The sequence below is a fragment of the Panthera onca genome, chromosome C1, assembly GCF_046562875.1.
Source record: "Panthera onca isolate mPanOnc1 chromosome C1, mPanOnc1 haplotype 2, whole genome shotgun sequence".
In the NCBI taxonomy this organism is placed as follows: domain Eukaryota; kingdom Metazoa; phylum Chordata; class Mammalia; order Carnivora; family Felidae; genus Panthera; species Panthera onca.
Window position 1 is genome coordinate 60,368,851 of NC_138346.1, and position 22,601 is coordinate 60,391,451.

The window sequence follows — 22,601 nt, forward strand, 5'->3', positions numbered from 1 at the left end:
CCTTTAGGAGTATTTGACTAATATATACTTAACATTCACAAATAACACACTTTAAAACTTCTAAATTACAAATAATTCATCTCAACCAAATTCATTACATAAACACTTAATAAGGTTTCCAAGCATAGGTGTAACCCAGCATAATTCTTATACTCTCCTCCTCAGGGATTAAGGGGAAAAGTAATCGCATTCAATATGTATGTAATTAGTATTCGAAAATGAAGGAGTGTTCACAATATGAATCTAAATATCATTGGCATAAAGTAGTTTCAGAATTTGCTATGTATCTCAGTCTCTGTCCTTATTGTAGGTGGATGAGGCAGAGAAGGAATGTATTAATGGACAGTAAAACATTCAGAGACTCTCTGGAAAAGCTACAGAGACAGGCTGAGTGATGACCCAGCCAGGACCAAGGCCCAAACCACACTGCAGTTTCCCTTGGCCCAGCCTCATGGCCTCTGCCAGGGGGCATCACTGAGACTCACCAAGTGTACAGGATGGATCCCAGAAACTCTGTCGCTGCTCACCCTAAAACCCAGCCTTTCCCCCTGCTACCCTCACCCAAAGAAATGGATTCTGCAAAGACTGGCAGAGTTTGGGTCACACAGTTGTGTTTTAACTGTGGTGCCAAACTTGTAAAAACTATTTATATGATATATAATCAAAATTGCATCTATCTTACCTATCCTGAAAAAAAGCCAAACTTCCTATCTCTTAAAAATTTGGAAGTATTTTCAAACAAAAATTCTTACAAACCCATTTTAGTATAAATTAACCCTTAAAATTATGTAACATAGTTAACACACATATAATAACATATAACATAACGAACCACCATGTTCTATAATTCTATTTTGAGTAAAACTGTGAAAATATCAACTTATTCAATGGATATTTGAGAATGTCCTCTGTACTATGCTAATGTGACTCATAGGAATCCAAAGGGGATTATTCTGGTAAATTATGCTGTTTGGTTATAATGCGAGATTTGGATTACAAAATGTTTAAAAATGAGATCAGCCTAATTAGAGACACACTCTGACACAATTGGGCACGGCACAGAAACCACTTAAAAAATATCAGCCCACTACAGGTGATTTTTCTCATTCTCTGTGCTTTGAAGTTTCATAATCAATGCTGTTAGATGAAACAGTTTAAATGGCCATCTGGGGAGATTAGGGATCAGGTGTAAGTATTCCTAAATTTCTTGATTTTTAGGGAATCTATGGAATATATTTTCTATAGACATCAATTGTGTCCGAGTTGACCTTTGGGCCCTTCTGCATTTCTTCAGTCTCCATGACTACAAATATCTCATGGCTCGTGCCACGGTTATGCACATACCTATTTCTCCAAGTACAGCACGAGCTCCTTAAACTAAAAAATTGTGGTGTGCCTGCATGGCTCAGTTGGTTAAGCCTCTAACTCTTGATTTCAGCTCAGGTCATGGTCTCAGGGTCTTGAGATCGAGCCCTGCGCTGGGCTCGGGCTCTGTGCTGGACACAGAGGCTGCTTGGGATTCTGTCTCTCTCTGTCCCTCCCCTTAGCACTTGTGTGCCTGCATGTCCTCTCTCTCTAAAAAAATGTTAATAAATAAGTAAATAACAAAAAAAAATGTGTCCTTGTTATCTTGGAATCCCTGTGGTGCTTTGTTCATAGAGATTATTCATTAAATATTTATTTAATACATGGAGAAATCTCTGGAGCTTTCCCCTGGCAGTGGTATGAAAAGAATGGAAAGAATTTTTCCTCTTTTCATTTCTCAAGTTCCAGTTTTGCTCTTCAGGGTTGGATATGGAAAGATTAAGTTTATTGGCTGTTAGCAATCAATTTATGGACTATTTTCTTTTTGCTTCTTCCTTCCTGGGAGTAACATTTCTCCTCAGTTCAAATCTAAAGTAAGGTGTTTCAGGTTGGAAGAGAGAAACATTAATTTCAAGTTGACCTTGTATTTCCTTTAGATCAAGGAAGTTCTAGAAAGCAGATTGTCCTAGAGAAGTGAATATAGCCATTGGTTTCTGTATTAAAACTAATAAATATTAATGTGGAACAAATTAATTAAGATAAAACTTTCCAACAGGAAAACACAAATACGTTTTCCTAGCTTTCAAATGCATGCTTTGCAAAATGCCCGAAGCCATTATTTTAATAGCATAGTAACTCCCAATTGGGAAAGGTAAAATAATTACCATGAAAAAACAGACTTCTTTGTCCATGAATTGAAAACCATCCACTAAATGGACTTTTATACAATCTTCTGCATGTAGGTGTATTTGTCTGTATTGATTGGAAATTTTAAAAGACTTTCTTTTTCTGTCTCAGGCCACCCAGTAGGTTAAAGCTATAATAATAAGCACAATTTTAGTATCCATACAGGACAGGAACACACAAATGATTTCGATAACCTGTACGGGCTCCGGAACCTGATAGTAGCATTTGATTTACGTTATATAAAATTCCTGGAATAGCAAACACCTGTTAATGTTTTCAAGAAACCTTTTGAGCCTTTACAAAGCTCATCGAAACAAAAAATATCAAAGTCCGAGAGAGCGTATCATACAAAGTATGAAAACAAGGCAGGAAAGCATATATGTTACCTTAAGATACCAGTTCATTTCACAGCTGGCTTCTACACCAGGGCCCCTAAACACAGTCTTCTTTCTTTGTCTCTTTTAATCATCAAGTTGCACTAGTGCAGATGATGGTGTCAATGAGATACGCAAACTGTGTACCTTAAAAGGCCAAAGAAATAAGTCGAGTGATATATGAAACGTGATCTATGAAATAAAATTTGATTACACTCATAGTTTTCTTCCTCTCCCTTTCTGTATTTTTCTAATTTTCTGGAGTATATAGAAGAAGAAGAAACCCAAATTTTAAAGCCTTACTATTACTGGAGAAATAATAAGCTTATGGAGCCTTAATCATACTTTAGAAACCTGGCATTTCTACCTCAGGGTCGGCAGCTTTTTATTCAAAGTAATTTGAAAGGCTTTAGAAATACTTGAAACATCTGTGAGTACAATGAGAAGGAATCAAATGTTATTGTTCTTTTATTGACTAGAAACTTAAACTGTGGACATGATTTTTTTTTTTCTTTTTAAGTAAGATGAGGATTACAGCTCCCTCTGTGGACTTATTTTCACAGGGTCTCTTGGAAGGTGAAATGTTCCGGTGCATTTACAGCAAAGCTATTGAAGCCCCTTGATTAAAGCTTTCAGCCAGACTGGGGTTAATGATTAAAAGATTCGCTGATTTACAGGCTGTTTCTAGAGAAAACACCAAGTGTCTCATTCCCATCTGCCGCCAGTACATGAGGCTCCAGATTCTGGAAGGGTTATTTTGCAGCTATGAAACAGAACCGTCTAATGTGGGAAGGTAGTCATGACTGGCTGTAAGGGGAACACAGACATGCTCTGGGCACCCACCCAAGACAGTAAGAGAGGACTCCATTACTGGAAGGGAGGAAGGAAGGAAGGAAGGAAGGAAGGAAGGAAGGAAGGAGCAGGGAGGGAGGGAGGGAAGGAAGAAAGGAGGGAGGGAAGGAAAAAAGGAAGGAGGGAGGGAGGGAGGGAAGGAGGGAGGGAAGGAAGAAAGGAGGGAGGAGGGAAGGAGGGAAGGAAGGAGGGAGGGAAGGAAGAAAGGAAGGAGGGAGGGAGGGAGGGAGGGAGGGATGGAAGGAGGGAGGGAAGGAAGGAAGGAAGGCAGGAAGGAGGGAGGGAAGGAAGGAAGGAAGAAAGGGAAGGAGGGAAGGAAGGAAGGAAGGAAGGAAGGGAAGGAGGGAGGGAAGGAGGGAAGGAAGGAAGGAAGGAAGGAAGGAGGGAAGGAGGGAGGGAGGGAAGGAAGAAAGGAGGGAGGGAGGTAAGGAGGGAAGGAAGGAAGGAGGGAGGGAAGGAGGGAGGGAAGGAAGAAAGGAGGGAGGGAGGGAGGGAAGGAGGGAAGGAAGGAGGGAGGGAAGGAAGAAAAGAGGGAGGGAGGGAGGGAAGGAGGGAAGGAAGGAGGGAGGGAAGGAAGAAAGGAGGGAGGGAAGGAGGGAAGGAAGGAGGGAGGGACGGAGAGAGGGGACAGCCTCAGCTGTTCACATGTCTTAGCTAGAAGTGAGGGAAACAATCTCCATGTGATTTAATTTTGTACTAAATTATCTTATTTCAAAACTTTGTAAGTAAAATGCCCTGGGTGGTTCAGTATGCCTGAAAACGCCATAAATTATTGATCTGTTAGTTATTAGTTGGTAATATCATTGCTTTTTCTTACTTAGATAGCCAGTTTGAAAACTACTTCTATCATTAGGAGTTTAAACCTCAGTGATCTTAGAATATTTTTAAAGAAGAAGCCCATGAGGGGTACCTGGGTGGCTCAGTCGGTTAAGTGTCCAGCTCGGTTTCAGATCAGGTCATGATCTCATAGGTCGTGGGTTCAAGCCCTATATTTGGCTCTGTGCCAACATTGTGGAGCCTGCTTGGGATTCTGTCTCCTTCTCTTTCCACTCCTCCCCTGATCTCATTCTCTCTCTCTCTCTCTCTCAAGAATAAATAAATAAACATTAAAATTTAAAAAAAAAAAAATAAGGAGCCCATGGGAATCTTTAGAAAGACACAGAGCAAACTCTGAGACTATATAATTCATATGAAAACTGGTCTCAGGATATAAATGTAATCATAAACCGGGGTGAAGGGAAGATCATGAAAGTGGTTTTCTTATCTGATTTGGGGTTGTGGGATAGGGTTCCATTCTTTTCTCATCTCAACTGCTTAGGGCCTTCCAGAATAGGAATACAGAAAAGAAGAGGAAGAAGGAAGGTTTGTGGATTCATCCTGTAAGAGACTATTCCAATCTAAGGGGAGAATAAGAACAAATATTTATTGAGTGCTATGTGCTAAGTGTTTCACGTGAATTATCTTTTTGGTGGTGGTGGGGAGGTCATATAATATATAATAGTAAGGTTTTTTCTCTTTTCTTTTTTTTTTTTAACGTTTATTTATTTTTGAGACAGAGAGAGACAGAGCACGAATGGGGGAGGGTCAGAGAGAGGGAGACACAGAATCCGAAACAGGCTCCAGGCTCTGAGCTGTCAGCACAGAGCCCAACGTGGGGCTCGAACTCGTGGACCGCAAGATCATGACCTGAGCCGAAGTCGGCCGCCTAACCGACTGAGACACCCAGGCGCCCCTATAATAGTAAGTTTTTTAAGTTTTTACCAATCCCCCTATCCACGTCCCCCCTGGTACCCCTCAGTTTTTTCTCTATAGTTAAGAGTCTGTTTCTTGGTCTCTCTCTCTCTTTTTCCCCCTTTGCTCATTTGTTTAGTTTGTTAAATCCCACATATGAGTGAAATCATATGGCATTTGTCTTTCTCTGACTGACTTAGGAAATCTTGCTTATTGCAACACATGGATGGAGCTAGAGAGTATTATGGGTGAAATAAGTCAGTCATGTGAATTATCTTACTGAATACTCACAACGATCCTTAAAGAAGGTACTCTTATCATTCCCATTTCACAGATAATGAAACTGAGACTCAGGGTCATATGGCTGGCAGGTGGCAACTCTGGCACATGAACCCTCTGGTTAGCCACTACCCTATACTGCCTGCTGCAGAAAATGCCCTTGGCCACCTTCCTTGTGAAGTAACGGCGATTTTTTTTTTAATTTTTTTTTTTCAACGTTTTTTATTTATTTTTGGGACAGAGAGAGACATAGCATGAACGGGGGAGGGGCAGAGAGAGAGGGAGACACAGAATCGGAAACAGGCTCCAGGCTCCGAACCATCAGCCCAGAGCCTGACGCGGGGCTCGAACTCACAGACCGCGAGATCGTGACCTGGCTGAAGTCGGACGCTTAACCGACTGCGCCACCCAGGCGCCCCATGTAACGGCGATTTTTAAAAAGAGCCAATCTTGATCACGTCCTTTTCTATTTAAAACCCTTCAACGGTTCCCCTTTCTTCTTGAAACAAATCCAGACTTCCCAATGCTGTCTAAAAGCCTCTTCCTAATTTCACCCCTTGCCTACCTCTCCAGCCTCATTTCCACCATTCTCCCCCTTGCTCCAATGGCTCAGAATGTTTTCCAGTCCCTCAAAAACACCAAACTCTTCCGTTCTGGAGGTTTTGTGCAATCTGTTCCCTCTGCCTTTAACCTGCATTCTCTTCCCTTTTCCTGACTTCCTCACCTTCAATCTCAGGAAGATGTGCCAGGCCCTCTATTAGCTGCTTCCAGAGCTTCTAGCTGCTCCTCCCTGTGACCACTGAGCCCTTGAAATGTGACCAGTCTGGATTCAGGTGTGAGTGTGCAGTACTTGCTTAAGTTTGAAGAGTAGATACAAGAAAAGGAGTGTAAAATATTTTGGTAATAATGTTTTACATTGGTTACATGTTGAAAAGGGAATCTTTCAAGTACCTTGGGCTAAACAAAATATATCATTAAAACTAATTTCACCTATTTTTACTTTTGAAAATGTGGCTGCTAAAACATTTTAAATTACACGCGTGAACAGAGGCTGGCATAGCATGCTTGAATTGTTGACATAATGTCAATGTTGACTCCTTATACTACAGTGTGAGCTATGCATAGTGACCACCTTCCAAAGAGTTCAGTATGGAAAGAGGGGTGAGGGAAGAGTGACTTTACGGTTGAGAAAGTTTCAAAATACTACCTTAGCTAGGTAATCATAGTCAATGGTAAATCATATTGATAGTATGTATTCTTAATGTGATGTGATGAAAGTGGACTCTAACTTTGTGGTCTTTCCCCCAAAACCCATAATCTGAGTCTAATCTTGAAAAAAAATATCAGACAAATCACAAATGAGGAACATTCTCTAAAATGCCTGATCACTATCCTCAAGTCTGTCAAAGTCATCAAAGCAAGGAAAGTCTGCGAAACTGTAGTAGCCAAAAAAGAGCCTAAGGAGACGTGATCACTAAATGTAAAGTATCAATATCTGTGGATGGGATAGTGGAACAGAAAAAGGATACCACATAAAAACAAAGGAGATCTGTAAACAATGGTCTTCAGCTAATGATAATGTAGCAAATTGGTTCATAAAAACAACGCTGAAACATGAAAAACTTCCAACCCATAATTCTCTGTCCAGTGAAAATATCCTTTAGGAATTAAGGTAAAATAGAGACATTTTCAGATGAAGGAAAATTCAGTAGAATTCATATCCAGCAGACCTGTTCTACAAGAATTTCTAAAGGAAGTTCTTCAGACAGAAGGGAAATAATACCACAGGGAATCTTAGAACATCAAAAATGAAGGAAGAACAACAGCGAGGTGACCAAAAATAATCCCAGAAACAGGAAGGGGACTGTGTGAAAAACCTAGCCTTGACAAGATATGGCTGAGATAATATTAAATAATAAAAAAGTATTTTAAAAAACTTGATTGAAAAAAGTGGAATATTAAACTATACATGCAGTATGAACTAAATTTTGTTTCTATATGTGTATTTGTTTCTATATGTTAAAAACAGAAACACACAGAACTCTGGGTGGTGGCATCTATGAGAGATTTTTAAAAATACTTTTATGTTTCCAAATATTCACCATAAGCATTATTACATTTATGATCCGTAAGAGATAAACCATTATTTAAAAAATTCACTGTCTCACTAGACTTCATTTGAGACTCTTCGCATAAACATTTCCTTTTGGGCACACAATATAAGCTTCAATGATTCATCTGAATGTAAATTTAGCTCATTGGGTTTAAAGACTTAAAATCAAATAGGTAAAAAAGAAGAATTCCTATAATATTCTAGGACAAATAGGATTGCTTATGTCATCTACTGGTTCAGAACCCACATCTAAGTAGCTCAAAAGATTTAACAAGATCAAATCTTGTTAATTTCCACATCATACATGTTAAGACAGTGAAAAAGAGATTATGATTCCTACTGAATGGAATGCATGGAATTTCTAAAGCACAATGCGTATTGCAATCAAAGCTATTGCAAAATGTGATGTCAACATTATTCTCATAAGTCTTCTGTCCTATTTCTTCATAAACAAGAGATGAAGACTAACCCTAAATGAGATATTGATTGCATTATGATGTTATCTGAGTACACCAAAGGAAGGGGACTGATTTTTTAGCAGTCAGCTAAATGTGCCTCCCTGAGGAGAAGGAGTGAACAGGTACTATTTCCTGTTCCCCCTTCATTAGGGCACAGACTTTCTCCCCATCTTCAGCCCTGAGCCCACAGTGGTATCTCACCCACACTGGCTTAGAGTTGGAATGAAGGGGCCACCCTATGCACACTGGATCTCAGTCAGTGTCTTTCCCCAAGGTTTTCTAACTGTAGTTGCTGGGGAAGAACCAGGGACTGGTGGTGGCCATGTTTACAGGCTTGCAGAGAAGTAGAAAGAAGTAGAGGCTTTGGCTTCTGTTAGCAGAGGGCCAGCTCCACACCTGCTCTTCCTGTGGACTGGGGATGTGAGTCTTCAACTTCCCCTCTTGTTTGCTTTTGAGGAGGCCTGATATGGATTTCTGTCACCTGTAATTTATGTAGTCTGGAGTTATACAGTAACTTAGTAACTGCATTCTTATGAAGAGGGAGAATGTCAGGGGGTGAATAATAAAACATTTTCTTGGAAATCCTTTGCGTTCAAGTGACATGGCTCTTACAATGCACAGATGACGTTAGCACTTAACTCCAATCTCTGTCAGTAGCATTCTGATATAATTATCTGTTTACCTACTTCCCTCCTAAGCTGTTTAGGCTGTTAGGCTGTTTGCTCTTTGAAGTCAAGAATTAGTTTTATTGGACTTGACATCTCTAGAGCCAGAGCATGTGCCTGCATGGCACATAGTAGGCACTTAATAAATGTTAGTTGATTTTAAAAGGATTACATAAAATGTGATCACTTTTCATCCTATTGTGGAATTATTTCTTTCCTTCAAACTTTATTAATTGGAAGTTTGTGGCTAGGCTGGAAAAATTAATTTATTTTAAAAAAGGGGGTTATTAGCCCATTTAGTAGTATAAGAAACTATAAAAGAGAATGATTATAAGCTAATTAAGAAAGCAAATTGTTTCAAGCAGGCCATAGCCATTTAAAATCACTGATTCATATAGAAATAATTTGTGGGCTCAGTTACAAAAACCATCCCTCTACCTATTCATTAAATTAGGTCCCTGAGGATGTCTATTGAGCAACGCTTTGTTAGCTTGATTCATTTACTATTTGTACTTGATATATTCCATAAATCAACCTTTTATTAATTTGAAAGGTGATATCTGCAGTTGTATACAGAGTTTACTTACAAACATAAATTATCTTAAAATCTACAAAATGTAATGTGGGGGGGGGGGGGATGAACTTAATAAAATCCTTGCTGATTTTTGTCTCATTATTTTTATTTTTTTCAGACACATTCTAATTTTATTCATGCCCCAGGCATATGCTACTTAGTATAAATACCCAACATTTAATCTCATTTTCACTCTCTGATGTTTATTATCATTAACTATTGGCTGGACAGAGGGAGAGTACAAAAGCCTAATTATATTTCTGGATGCTTTCTAGTACAGTGACCTTCAAACCAGGTCTCCAAACTCCCCTAGTCCTCAGCTTTCCCTTTTATAGTTGTTGGCAACTGCATACTTCCATGTGGTCAGGGCCCAAACCCTGAAGTCGTCTTTAACTCCTCTTCTACTCTCTCACCTCACATTTAATCCATCACTCTTATTTTCAAATCCATCCAGAATGCAACACTTCCCACACCTCTCCTGCAAGCACACCATCGTCACTCTCTCTCCAGGAGGTACCACACTAGCTGCCTAGGAGTCAAAGAATTCAGTGACCTTGCTATTTAAAACTATTTCCTTCTCATCTGCTGGTTTGTGTGAATGAGATTTCCCAGCACTTACCCATATAATATCTAAGAAGAAGAACAGAAGTGATGTTAAACCCATTGCAGATATATAACGAATTCATTTTTAGAAAGCATCCAAGGCATTCAATGAAGCATTTCCAATAATAATTTACTTTAATATTTACTAATTGTTTATAAAAATCTATAAAATATTTATTTTACTTTGACAGTTGTGTACTACTACTGTCATAACTCAGGCCAGAAGAAAAATTTTCACAGACAGCTATAGTCATAAGAAAGATTTAAAATTTACATACTTCTTTTTGATACATGAAAGTATAAAAGGGTAATCAAGAAGAAACTTTCAATCAAAAATGCATCACAACATGGAGGTGCCATTTAACCCTGGACAGGTTACATTTGAACAGTTAACATGAAGAAAAATTATCTTCTATTTTAAGACACTGTTATGTTTGAGCCTTTGTTTTTGCTGTTGACTCTGTATGTTAACTAACGCATTGACACCATTAAAAGGTGATTTGTTCTGGAAAAAATACATTACGATAAAATTCTGTGGGGGAAATAGAGCAGGAACATGATTTAAAGGAGGAAAAGAAATAACATAATATTGCTAATCGTTAAAGAAGAGTGTGTTTACAGTTTTTAAAAATGGTGACTAGCAAATTGTTTCTCGTAATGCCTAACTCTGGTATAATACACAGTAAACATTCTATAAAAATTTGCTGATTCATAGAATCACTTCTTGGGAAAATCTGTTTGATTTACAAGATTGGAACTCAGTATCTTTCTATGGACTTGCAAACCAGATACCCCTTCTTTCAGGAAAGTCAAATATCAACATATTAGATTAGAAGACATAAATAGAGGAATGAATGAGATGGATATTCTGACTAATTTGAAAGTTTCCAAGTAGTAGGTATTTTACAAAAGAAAATAACATTTACTATTAATATTTCCACTTCCACTTTCATGCAAGCATTTCGTGCCATGTAACTGAAACTTCAGCTTTAAGATTAGACATGCAGAAACACGGGGATGGCCACCAGAGGGAGCCCAAGTGTTTTTCTGAATAAACCACACATCAAAGAAAGAAAATAGAAACCATAAAGGAAGGAGTGGGGCGGGAAGGCCCACTATTACCTGTTTCAGTCACTTAAAAGAATTTCTTGTGGAATGACATAGCTATTTTTGCATTTATGTTACAAATTCTTTTAGTAGGCGGTTGTACATTGCAATGCTTTGACACTTTTAGGAGAATTGGTTAAACATATATTTAAAAATCTCACATACCCTAAAACTAGAAGGTCCAGGGTAGACTGCCGTGAAAACATCCATAATGTTCTGCTGTGCCCCCAAACAAGCCAGGCCCCTTCTCCAGCTTATCTTCATGTTCCGGTTCTTATTCTATCCTGGTCCATCTTTGTAGTCAACTCTGGGTGTGGTTTCCTCACTTTGTTTGGAACTGGACTATCAAATTACAGCACTGAGTGAGCACTTGGTATGACATGGGAATTTTTCATTTTCCTGGCTGAGCCAAATTACTGGACATTAAGATGAACGACTTTCCATTTGGCATCCTGCAGTCTTCCTAGAACAGAGAACTGGACCAAGTCCTAACAGGATTCAAGAGAACCTCTATATGGCTTCCCCAGAACCAATCTCCACTTAAATCGAACCCACTGGCCAACCTCAGTGATTCCCCTATCCAGGTTGGAGAGATGGCCTGGGGCTGAGGCTACAGACAGGGGTGTGATCTTGTTTAGAATTAAGCACCAGGGAGGTTTAATAAGTTCTAAATTTGAGCGGTACAGAGTTTTGGAATTTTCCCATGCCTTATCTTATTTGATCTCCCAATAATCCTTTTACTGTGATAGGTAAGGGATCGCCATTTTGTTGATGAAAAAACTGTAGCTCAGGGAAGTGAGTAACTTACTTGTTTAGTGTCGCCCCTGTTAAGCGTCAAGGACAGAAACTGATGCATTTCTGGGGACACAGACTATAACAATGAACAGGTATTAATTCAGTCATATTCATGTCTTCTGGGATAGAAAATTATCACCCTCCTTTTCCCTCATGTTACAAGTGAGTGAAAAGCATCACAGACATGAATTTAGTGACTTCGCACTTGTTTTACCCAGTATTTCCATGGTATGTTTTCCTAAGTAGTTTTTTCATGTCTGGATGGGATAATTTTATCACATATGCAAATAAATTAGCACAAACAAATTAAATTCCACAAGATTAGATCCTTTGCTGAATGCTGCTGGATTTAACATGCTTATTAATGCTCAAAAGCATTCTTACTAAATTTGACAATGATACCCAATTGGGTGGGGGTGGCTGGCCCTTAGGAGAAGTGGAATAAAATTTAAAGTGACCTTGACAAATTAAAAAGTTAAAGGACAAAATTCAATAGGCAACATTTCAGAGTGATTCATTCCAAAGAAGGGTGTGTGGAGGGCAGGGGTGGGGGCTTGGGGAGAAGCAAAGGAGAACCACAGAAATAAGGGAGCACTGCCTGGGCAATTACAGAAGAAAAGGAGTTGGAGATTAGAGTGAACAATAGGTTCCAAAGATATTAGCAATCTAGATCTGTCATTTTTATTGGGAAGTACAACTAGGGGGAAATTCAAAGTGAATCCCATTCACACTTTTAAAATAGACCAAGTTTTAGGGATAAAAGTATATTTGCTTGGGACCCTGAAATACCTGGAGCTTGGAAACCAGGTCTTGATGACTTTGAAAGGGATACTACAAAGTACAGTGTTTAAAATAATGGAAAGTTTTTATTTTAGATCTGATGACATTAGCCTCGAAAGAGAAAATTCTGGATCTCTGTTCCTTTATTTATGCAATGCTCTTGGCCTGGAATATTCTTTCCCTTCCACCTGAGTAACATCTACTTTCCATCAAGAGTGGACACAGGCATTTCTTCTTCTGTGAAGCCTGCTCTGAACCCCTCCCCCTCTCCCCAAGAACTGCACAGAATGTGTCTCCCATGAGTCTCCTAAAAGTGCATACCGGGCGCCAGCACTGGCTAACCACTTGGAATAAATCATTTCATTAATCCTTCTGGAAGCCCCCTGGGGTAAGACACTTCTATTATTTCCCCTGTAGATGGAAACAGAGAAGTAACTGACCTGTGCACCTTCACACGGTTAGTATGTGGCAGAGTTGTGACCGTAACTCAAGCCTGAAGAGCTCCTAAGCTCATGTCCTCATGCCATGCTCTCCCGACCACAGGTCCCATGACTTGTACTTATGTACTTATGTGTTCACACTGGCTCTAACTCCCTGAAGGAGGGGACCATGCTTTATTTATTTTCATAGCCCCACATGGGGCTTGGGATTGATCACTACATGCTTGTTAAAGATTTTCAAGAAAACAGATGGCACATTCTGTGGGTATTTCTGAGTCATTCTTTGAGGGAAAATAAAAAAATAAAACTAAGTTGAAGTGAACAGAATTTAAACATTTATAAAAACTGGCAACTAGAATTATGAACAATGACATCATATTAGAAAAGGTAGTTTTACAATTTCATTTTCTGGAAATTTTAAAGAATGAAAATAGCTAAATATACGCATACATACATATGTATGTATTTATATATGTACGTATGTGTATATGTGCATCTATCAATCATCTACCTTCCACGTAATTTTACTTAAAGGTAAAGAGAATGACTACAGAATATTTTAATATCTATTTGACACAGAATTGTTATTAGAAAAGGATCCAAATCCTAAATGACATGTAATCACTATATTAATTTACCCAATCTGAGAACACTACAGACTTCTCTCTCCTAAACATAAGACATATTTAGCAAATAATTTGGTTTCAATTTCTCAAAACAAGAACAATAAAAATTCAGATACATCAAACAAAAATGATACCATCTAATTTATTCTCACCATCAATTGAGATAACGTGCTAGCAGCCCAAAGTTACTGGTGATGAACATAATTGCCTGTAGCACAGGATAAAATATTTCTGGAGACAGCAATATACTCTCCCGTGACTTTGAAATCAGCAGTATAGTATATTACTATCAACATGACATTGTGTTCCTTGCCCCTGCTGCTAATGGAACTGATTCTCAGCACCACGGCCAATATGGGCCTCACCTCAAGGCCATGCCATTTTTTTTTTTTTTTTAATTTTTTTTTCAACGTTTTTTATTTATTTTTTATTTTTTTGGGACAGAGAGAGACAGAGCATGAATGGGGGAGGGGCAGAGAGAGAGAGGGAGACACAGAATCGGAAACAGGCTCCAGGATCCGAGCCATCAGCCCAGAGCCTGACGCGGGGCTCGAACTCACGGACCGCGAGATCGTGACCTGGCTGAAGTCGGACGCTTAACCGACTGCGCCACCCAGGCGCCCCAGGCCATGCCATTTTTTAACGTGAGAGCAGGGAAGACGCTGTTGGCTTCAGAGACTGGGGAATCTCGTTTCTTGTATTATCACTATTTTAAACAGTTAAACACTTGGATGTTCTCTGTGATATCTTGCCCAAGTCAAATTCTGATTACACAAAAGCCTGAGGGGATGTACTCCAAGCAGGGTGAAATGTGGTAAAGCTCAGTGGCAACCCTAGGAAACCACAAGCATCGCAGCAACATTAAAAAGTTCTATTCCATTAAAGAAATCTAAGCACCATAGAGAAACCAAAATGAGAGCACCGAAATATCCACCAAGTTCATAATATTATAAAAATAACTCTAAACTATATGAATGAACCACCACCCCAATGCACCCCAATAAGTGCCCTTTCGTCCAGGAAACTCACGGTAAGCCGGTCTTGTGAACATTGCTGAGAACATTCAGAGGTCACAAACCCATAGCTTAACTGGCAAGAGGGGGATCAGGTTTTTAGAGTGTTACCCACATTTACCGTTCACTATCTGGATAAAGGGCAATTATACATCATCTTAAAAATTCAATCAATATACCTCTGCAGGAGCTAGAGACAGAGAAGGCACCGTCAGCTTTTATAACAGGGCAGAGGACCAGATGAGACAAAAGCAGGAAGAGATTCAGCGAGGGCATTCTGCCCCATAAAATGCATAACTCACAAACACAAACACAAACATTTCTTCAGAGACCGAGAGCTGATGCTGTCCTTGGCACCTTGGACATTAAGTCACCGGTGTTTTTGCAGGAGGCGGGGCAAAGTAAGTGTTGGCTCCCTGAGCCATGTGTTCCAATAGGCCAGCTAGAGAAATGAATATTTATGCTCAACGGGAGGGATGGAGCCAGCAACACTGTCACATCTAATCTTCACTTGAGTGATAAGTGCTTTGTCCTTTCAAATCAAAATGAGCAGGCTTAGGGTTTTCTGTCCCTTGCGTGTGGTTGGTGTGCCCTCCTTTGCAGAGCCTCGCGCCTTTGGCCAGTTAAAGGATGTGTCATTGCATGGCGGTGACAGCACTAGCTAGCCATCCTCACCCCAGAACAGAGAGAACTGGCTGCTGGCAGTAAACCTGTGAACTCTGGCCAAGATGTCTTGATAAGCTCTGGACGTGTATCAGTCACGTTTTAAAGCAGGACTTTAAAAATGGTTTCACAGAAAATGTTGGTTTGAATTCAGCAGGTGTTCTAAAGCTGGAGTTGAAAGGTTTTACAGGGTTTTTAGGGGGTTATCTAAGTTGTTGTTGTTGTTGTTTTTATATTTTAAGTTTGTATGAGGATACACAGTTTCCCTTTTCTTCATCTGGCCCAGAATCATAGCCCATCTATAATGGTAAAATAAGATGTTTTTATTTAATAAGTGGGAAATATTTTGGTTTTCTTTAACCTTAAAAAAGAGCACCAATAAATGTTATTATATTCCCAAAAAATGCCTGAAATTCCTATCCTTTTCACCCTAATAGCTATTTTCTTCTTATTGTTGTCACCTTAATGAGAATTTTCAAGCTGTGTAAATTATATCTCCCCTATTTGCCACTTAAAACCTATGTCTTTATAATAGATGCCAAAAATTATTCTTTATATAAATGACCCATGATTTTTTAAAGTTTGACAAACTCCTGATTTCAGTCATCTTCTTAAAATAAGACCTACCAAATAGTTTTACAAGACCCCCAAGCTTGCTCGTTACTAATTGGTAGCATCCAGTTCATCTAGTGCTGAGGAAACCATTGAGCTCTAAGTTGATTCATGTTTTTTTTTTAAATATTTTATTTAAATTCCAGTTAGCATACAGTGTAATATTAGTTTCAGGTGTACACTATAGTGATTCAACACTTCCATACAACCCCCCGTGGTCATCACAGCAAGTGCGCCCCTTAATCCCCATCACCTATTTCACCCATCCCCCTACCCACCTCCCCTCTGCTAACTGTCAATTTGCTCACTATAGTTAAGAGTCTGTATCTTGGTTTTTGTCTGTCTCTCGTTTTACCCCTTTGTTGTTTGTTTTGTTTCTTAAAGTACACATATGAGTGAAATTGTATGGTATTTGTCTTTTTCTGACAGACATATTTCGCTTAGCATTATACTCTTAGATTCATCTATATTGCAAATGGCAAGATTCCATTTAATAGCTGAGTAATATTCCAGTGTGTATATATATAACACCACATCTTCTTTTTGCATTCATCAGTCGATGGACACTTGGGCTGTTTCCATAACTGACTGAATTATTGAACTGATTAGTGTTTTATATTGGGAAAGTACTCTTCCATATTTAGTAGGAACCTCACTAATCACACTGTCAACACTGTAACTGCCTTAAAAAAAAATGGGACCTCAGATGATCCTTTTGGAAACTAGATGTTTATAAATAAGGAAATGGGATTACTTTGTGATATCTTCCTGAGTCTATTTTCTGGCTCCTTCTACTTTGAGGAAGAAAAGGATAAACTTCTAAAATTACATAACTCCATAGCAATCGCCTGTCAAAAGGATGGAGCACAATAAGGAACAAAATCTACATAAGTAGCAGAAAATTTTAGACAAGTACATTCCTCCAAAGGGCAGCTGTAACTTTCAACTATAAAGCTTTCTTGTAGTTGTGAGTTTTAGCTTCTGTGTTAAACATGGTCATTCAACAGGGCACAGACAGAAGACAGATTAATTACAACTTAAACAGATCAAAGAGAATTTATTTATAAAACCAACAGCCCCAAACAATCATAACCCTATCAAAATAGTCTACTTTATTGGCCAAATAGTCATTTTTCTTTTTCTTTTTAATCTTTTTTAAATGTTTATTTATTTTTGAGAGAGAGACAGAGCATGAGCAGGAGGGGGCAGAGAGAAAGAGGGAGACACAGAATCTAAAGCAGGCTCCAGGCTCTGAGCTGTCAACACAGAGCAGGACACAGGGCCTGAACTCATGAACCACGAGATCATGACCTGAGCTGAAGTCAGACACTTAATCAACTGAGCCATCCAGGTGCCCCTCATTTTTCTAATATTTTATTAATTATTTTATAGGTTCCAGTACCCTGTGTCATCTAAAGTTAAATGATGTCCCTATCAATTACAGTAAGCAGTAAACAAAATAATCCAGCAAGTTAACTGCCAGCCCATTTGTTTCTATGAAAGTGCAATTGATGAAAAGAAAGTTCTTTTTATGCAAGGTGAGACTGTGTCTGGAAATAAAATAGAGCTAAGAGGCAGCTAAAACACCACTTACTGACGCCTAAGTATTTGGTTAAAGTTAAACATGATGATTAATGAAATCAAGAGTAGGAACTGAAAAGGAGACTATATTCTCTACACAAAGAAGCTGCTGGACACCGAAACAATAATAGTCTAAGTGCTTTTATTTTGGTCCACAGGCATGTTATTGCTATTTAGAAACATAAAGGGAATATACGATCACCCCACGTGTAGTTAACAGAGGTAAAGGATAAAAGAAATCATCATAACACAACTTGTCTCTTATAAAGGAAAAATTTCAATTAACACCACTTTAAGGCTCTTAAGCTTCTTTTTATCTTTCTAGAGCTTTGACTCTATTCATGAATGTCTTTCATCTCATTTGCCTTACTTTGACTGATGGCATTGAAGAGCTTTCTTAAAAGCATATGGTGACATTACATCCACTCAATTTGCTGATGGAGAAAAAGGGTGCTTTTCTGTTTGTTAGAGAATTTGACATAGAATGAATTACCCACGTAAATACAAATAAACATCCACTACAACTGATAGTGGGGAGACAGCCTAGCCCCTAAATCTTCAAGGGCAATATACTGGTAACAATTCAATGTGTCCGACTTCCTATAAACTTCAAATTCCTATTTTGTCACGAAGTGAGCTACATGATGACAGCTGGTATGCCTCTGCTTAGAACATTGTGCCTGTTGTCCCACTGCAGGGAGGTCCAACCTAAAGGTCACGAGGGGCCTAAGAGAGACAGAGCTTCCTTTTGAAGCTTAGAACATCTTAGACCTCCTATGGCTTGGCCATTCTGTCTCTGGCCTCCACATCACTGATGGTTCCTTGATGAGGAAGCACCAGACTCTTTCATCTTCTTTACTTGGCTAGTGATCTGTGTATTACTTGTTTTGGAGTGCTTTGGGACATCCGTATCCAAAATTGTGGCAGGATGAGTTTGTTAGTTTAGACTCTAAAGGCTCGTGCTTTGGCTTTCCATGAACCTGATTATCTAGAGCTTTGCTCAACCTACAAAGATACATATGTTATATATAATATATATGTTATATATATTTTTTTGAATATATGTATATATTTTAATAGCAAAAGATCAACAGAAAGACTCATTGCAGAAGGAATTTTAAGGAGAACCATAAAAGGCAAAAGAACAGTTACTTCATATAGAATAGGATATTTTTCAGTGGAGAAAGATCTTGAGAAAATGATACAAGTCTCGAGAAAATAATAATGACAGTAATAGTCTTAACATTTACTGAGCTCTATTGGACTCGTCTCTATGCTCTCCACAGATTATCCCATTCAATATTCATAATGGATTTAAGGTGGTCACAACTAACATCCACATTTATGGATGAGGGGAAGAGGGGTGCCTGGTCGGCTCAGTCAGGTAAGTGCCCAACTCTTGATTTTGGCTTAGGTTGTGATCTCATGGTTTGTGAGTTTGAGCCCTGCATTGGGCTCTGTGCTGACAGCATGGAGCCTCCTTGGGATGTTCTCTCTTCCTCTCTTTCTGCCCCTCTCCCGCTCTCTCTCTCTCTTAAGATAAATAATAAACTTAAAAAAATAAATAAAGATGAAGCAAAGATGTTTAGAGAAGTCAAGTAGCTTGTGTAAGGCCCACAGTTAGGAATTGAAATTCTCTGCTGAACCACACCAAGTGAAATTTTGGTGTGACATTTTAAGTGACATTGCTGGGTCTGGAACCCAAATCTGTGGTGGTACAACAGTGGGCCAGAATTCCCAACCAGCCCTTGAAACTAACATTATGAAAAGAAGACCTAAGGAAAGCTAGAGTAAGATCTCGGAAAAGGGATACAAATAGTTTGAATTGAATTAAGATGATATCTTTGTCCACAGACACAGGATCAAAAGCAGGGAAAGGAAAGGAAAAGGTTCTGTAATGATTCCGTAATGTTGCCACTTGGGTAGAGCAATCAAGGAACACAATGATACATCTAAGAGAGCCACCAAGCATGGCTTCAAGTTAATCACTATACACTTCCATCACTAACCCTTCCATGTTGCTGAATAAATTTAGATTCTAGTTAATATATAATTAACACTATTATTATTTGCATGCAAAGCCAATGCCATTGCACCAGTACCATCCTTGAAATGTGCACCTGGTACTGGTTCTTGGTGAAGAGATTGTCCTAAACTTATTCTCTTACCTGTCTATCTTAAACAATTAGAGCACTTACTTATTTGCAGCTTCCGAAGAGAAGGATTGGAATTCGTGTACTTGAATACAATTAAAAAAATCAAACTGACACTGAATTTCATATTTTGTATTACTACTAAGGAAAAACAACTAATTTTCTGTATGTTGTTCAAGTAATGATTTGGTCTACTGCCATGGATACATCGTGGGAAAAGGAAAAACACTCAGCAATTGTACTGTTTGTCCCTAGAATAACCTTTCTTCAGACCAGTTAATATCAAGGACATGTGATGACCATGTCAGAGCAATCGACCTTCTCCTCCCCCATATTTCAAAGTGACTCACCAAAGATGCCAGAGTAAGATTAGAAAAATATTTATCGCTCTGTTGAATGTGGATGGAAGAGTTCTCTTTGTTGGTAGGGTTACTATAATTATTTTTTTACCTTATGATAGTGTTTAGAAGCTAGGCAGAGAGGGTGCTACTCACGTTCTCCTTGTCAGGAATCCCTAGAAGAAAGAGAGAGAAAGAGAGAAAGAAAGAGAGAGAGCATGAATTGTAAGACGAATCTGTAAAATGGAACTGAAATTCTTTGCTGAATCAAACCAAGTAAAATTTTGGTGGTTCCAATTTGTGTTTCCATCAAAACTTACATCGTGCTGCTTAGAAAAATAGCAGCACCCACCAAAATCTGTAACATACATAAATCAATGAATCAGGAGCGGGGCTGTGTGCCAAACAACAAAATCTCGTAAAAATCACAGGTAAAAATCCATCTCTGATTCATTTATACTATACAAACAACTAATTCCTCTGTGTTAGGTACCAGAACACTCGGAATCTGGGACAGACATGTCAACTCTCAAGGTTGCACATACTGTATTTTTACTTTTCAAACTATCTCACAATGCTCCAAGGATTTCAACCTAGCTTCAAGTCCTACATAAAAACCACAGAACACAAATTCCATTTGGGGCAAAGCAAATTCCTGCTGCCTCCAAGTCAGGTCTGAGCATGGCAGTGTCTGTTTCCAGGGGTATCCCAGTTTTCTCAGTGAAAAAGTTAATCATCCATCCATTTACACATTTGTTCATTCATTTACAAGCATTTCATGAGCCACAGGCAGGCCCTGGTCCTTTGCACTTCCTTTGGGGCTGTTAACACTGGCTCATATGATAAGGGTAGCCAGACTGGAAGGTCCACAGCCCCAGCAGAGCTTAATGCTTCCAAGTGGCTTTATATTGGGAGATGGAACCACAGGTGGTTTGTATGTGTGGCTTACCCCTGGGCCAGTCTGAGGTGGTCTGCGATGTAAAAATACAGTACATCCAAATTCTGAGTAAACAGCACATTCTATGTTTAATAAAGGAGTGCACAGGGTTTACACAATTGGCTTTAAAAGAACTGAGTGCCCACTTTAATAGGCAGCAGCAGGAGTGCCTGGGTGGCTCAGTCAGTTGAGCACCTGACTCTTGCTTTCAGCTCAGGTCATGATCCCAGAGTCATGGGATCGAGCCCCATATTGGGCTTCACAGTGACCATGGAGCCTGCTTAGGATTCTCTCCCTCCCTCTCTCCCTCTTTCTCTCTCTCCCTCTCTCTCCCCCCTCTGTCCCTCTCCCCTGCTCGCATGTGTACTCTCTCTCTCTCTAAAAATTAAAAAAATTTAATAGGCAGCAGTAAAGTACACAGAATGGGTAAGGGTGGAAGAGACATTCTGGAAACGCTCCCTAACTAAACTTTGAGCCCCAAACTGAGATAGTACCAGGACATCAAAGCCCAGGCAGGAGCAGGGGGACAGAGAGAGTATTAAGGGGCATGTTTGCCATCAGTTCCCAAGTCTGTCAGAAGGAGTAAGGGTGGCCTAATGTCAGCACTTTGAAACTTTGAATCCTAGCCATCCATTCATTATTCCATCCATGTGTTCAACAACCCTTTGAAAAGACTGGAGTTGATTGTATGAGGAGATAGAGGTATAACAAAAACTTCCTTTCTAGGAGTTTCAATAAGATACACAGTTGCACAAATCACACTATCTGAGTGACTAGAAATTAGGGTATCTGTAGAGATATAATACTGAAAAGATGATTTGGGGCCATGCAGGAACTTGAAAGTCGGGCTAAGACATGAGGAATCTTGGAATTTGACCTTCTGCGGCAAGCGGTGGGCAATCATTAAAATGTTTCAAGGGGCTCCTGGGTGGCTCAGTCGGTTAAGCATCCGACTTCAGCTCAGGTCATGATCTCACGGTTCGTGGGTTTGAGGCCCATGTCGGGCTCTGCGCTAACAGCTCAGAGCCTGGAGCCTGCTAAGGATTCTGTGTCTCCCTCTCTCCCTCTCTGCTCCTCCCCAACTTATGCTCTTTCTCTCTCAAACATTAAAAAAGTGTTTTGAACAGAGGAAAAAGGAGGGAAGGGTCTGTTCAAACTGAAAAGACACTTACAACATAAAAATCAGATGCAAGAGCGTGGTCCTTGAAGTCCAATTTGAGCAAAGAACTATAAAGACATTCAGTGGGAAAAATCTGAATATGAACTCAGCAGATGATGTTATTAAGGAAAGTCATACCAGTTATTAGGTGTGATAATGGTGTCGTAGTTGTGCATGGAGAAGTCTTTATTTTCAAAAATACCTGCCAAAGAATTTGGGGTGAAATGTGTGTATGTGATTAGAAGGAAATAAGGCAAATATTAATATTAAAATATTAAAGTGTATATAGCAATTAATAAACCCATATTTAAGTATTAAAATATTAAAGTGATGAAGATATGGATATTAACTACATCATTCCAAATGTTTGAAATTTTTCACAAGAAAAAGTAAATTTAAAAAGTTCTGTGGAAGTCAGGTATAAGTCAGGTGAAGGGTAGACCAAAGGCGAGATACTGAAGCTTCAGAGTCAGTTGAGTCATTCTTGCCCTCAGGTCAAAAATGATGAGGCCCTTGGCCAGGTGGCTGCAGAGGGAA

At 39.2% G+C, this 22,601-nt stretch overlaps 1 protein-coding gene across 8 annotated transcripts in view; it reads right to left on the reverse strand.

Moving 5' to 3' along the window:
• RAPGEF4 (Rap guanine nucleotide exchange factor 4) overlaps positions 1-22,601 on the reverse strand; it is a 289,302-nt gene that overhangs the window by 101,958 nt on the left and 164,743 nt on the right. For 7 of the 8 annotated variants that reach the window (XM_060621676.3, XM_060621675.3, XM_060621679.3 and 4 more), the window contains one exon: positions 20,125-20,144. The exons of the other annotated variant lie outside the window; for it this stretch is intronic. In XM_060621676.3, coding sequence (XP_060477659.1) covers positions 20,125-20,144 — 20 coding nt within the window. The remainder of the gene's footprint in view (positions 1-20,124; positions 20,145-22,601) is intronic. 8 annotated transcript variants of the gene reach the window in all.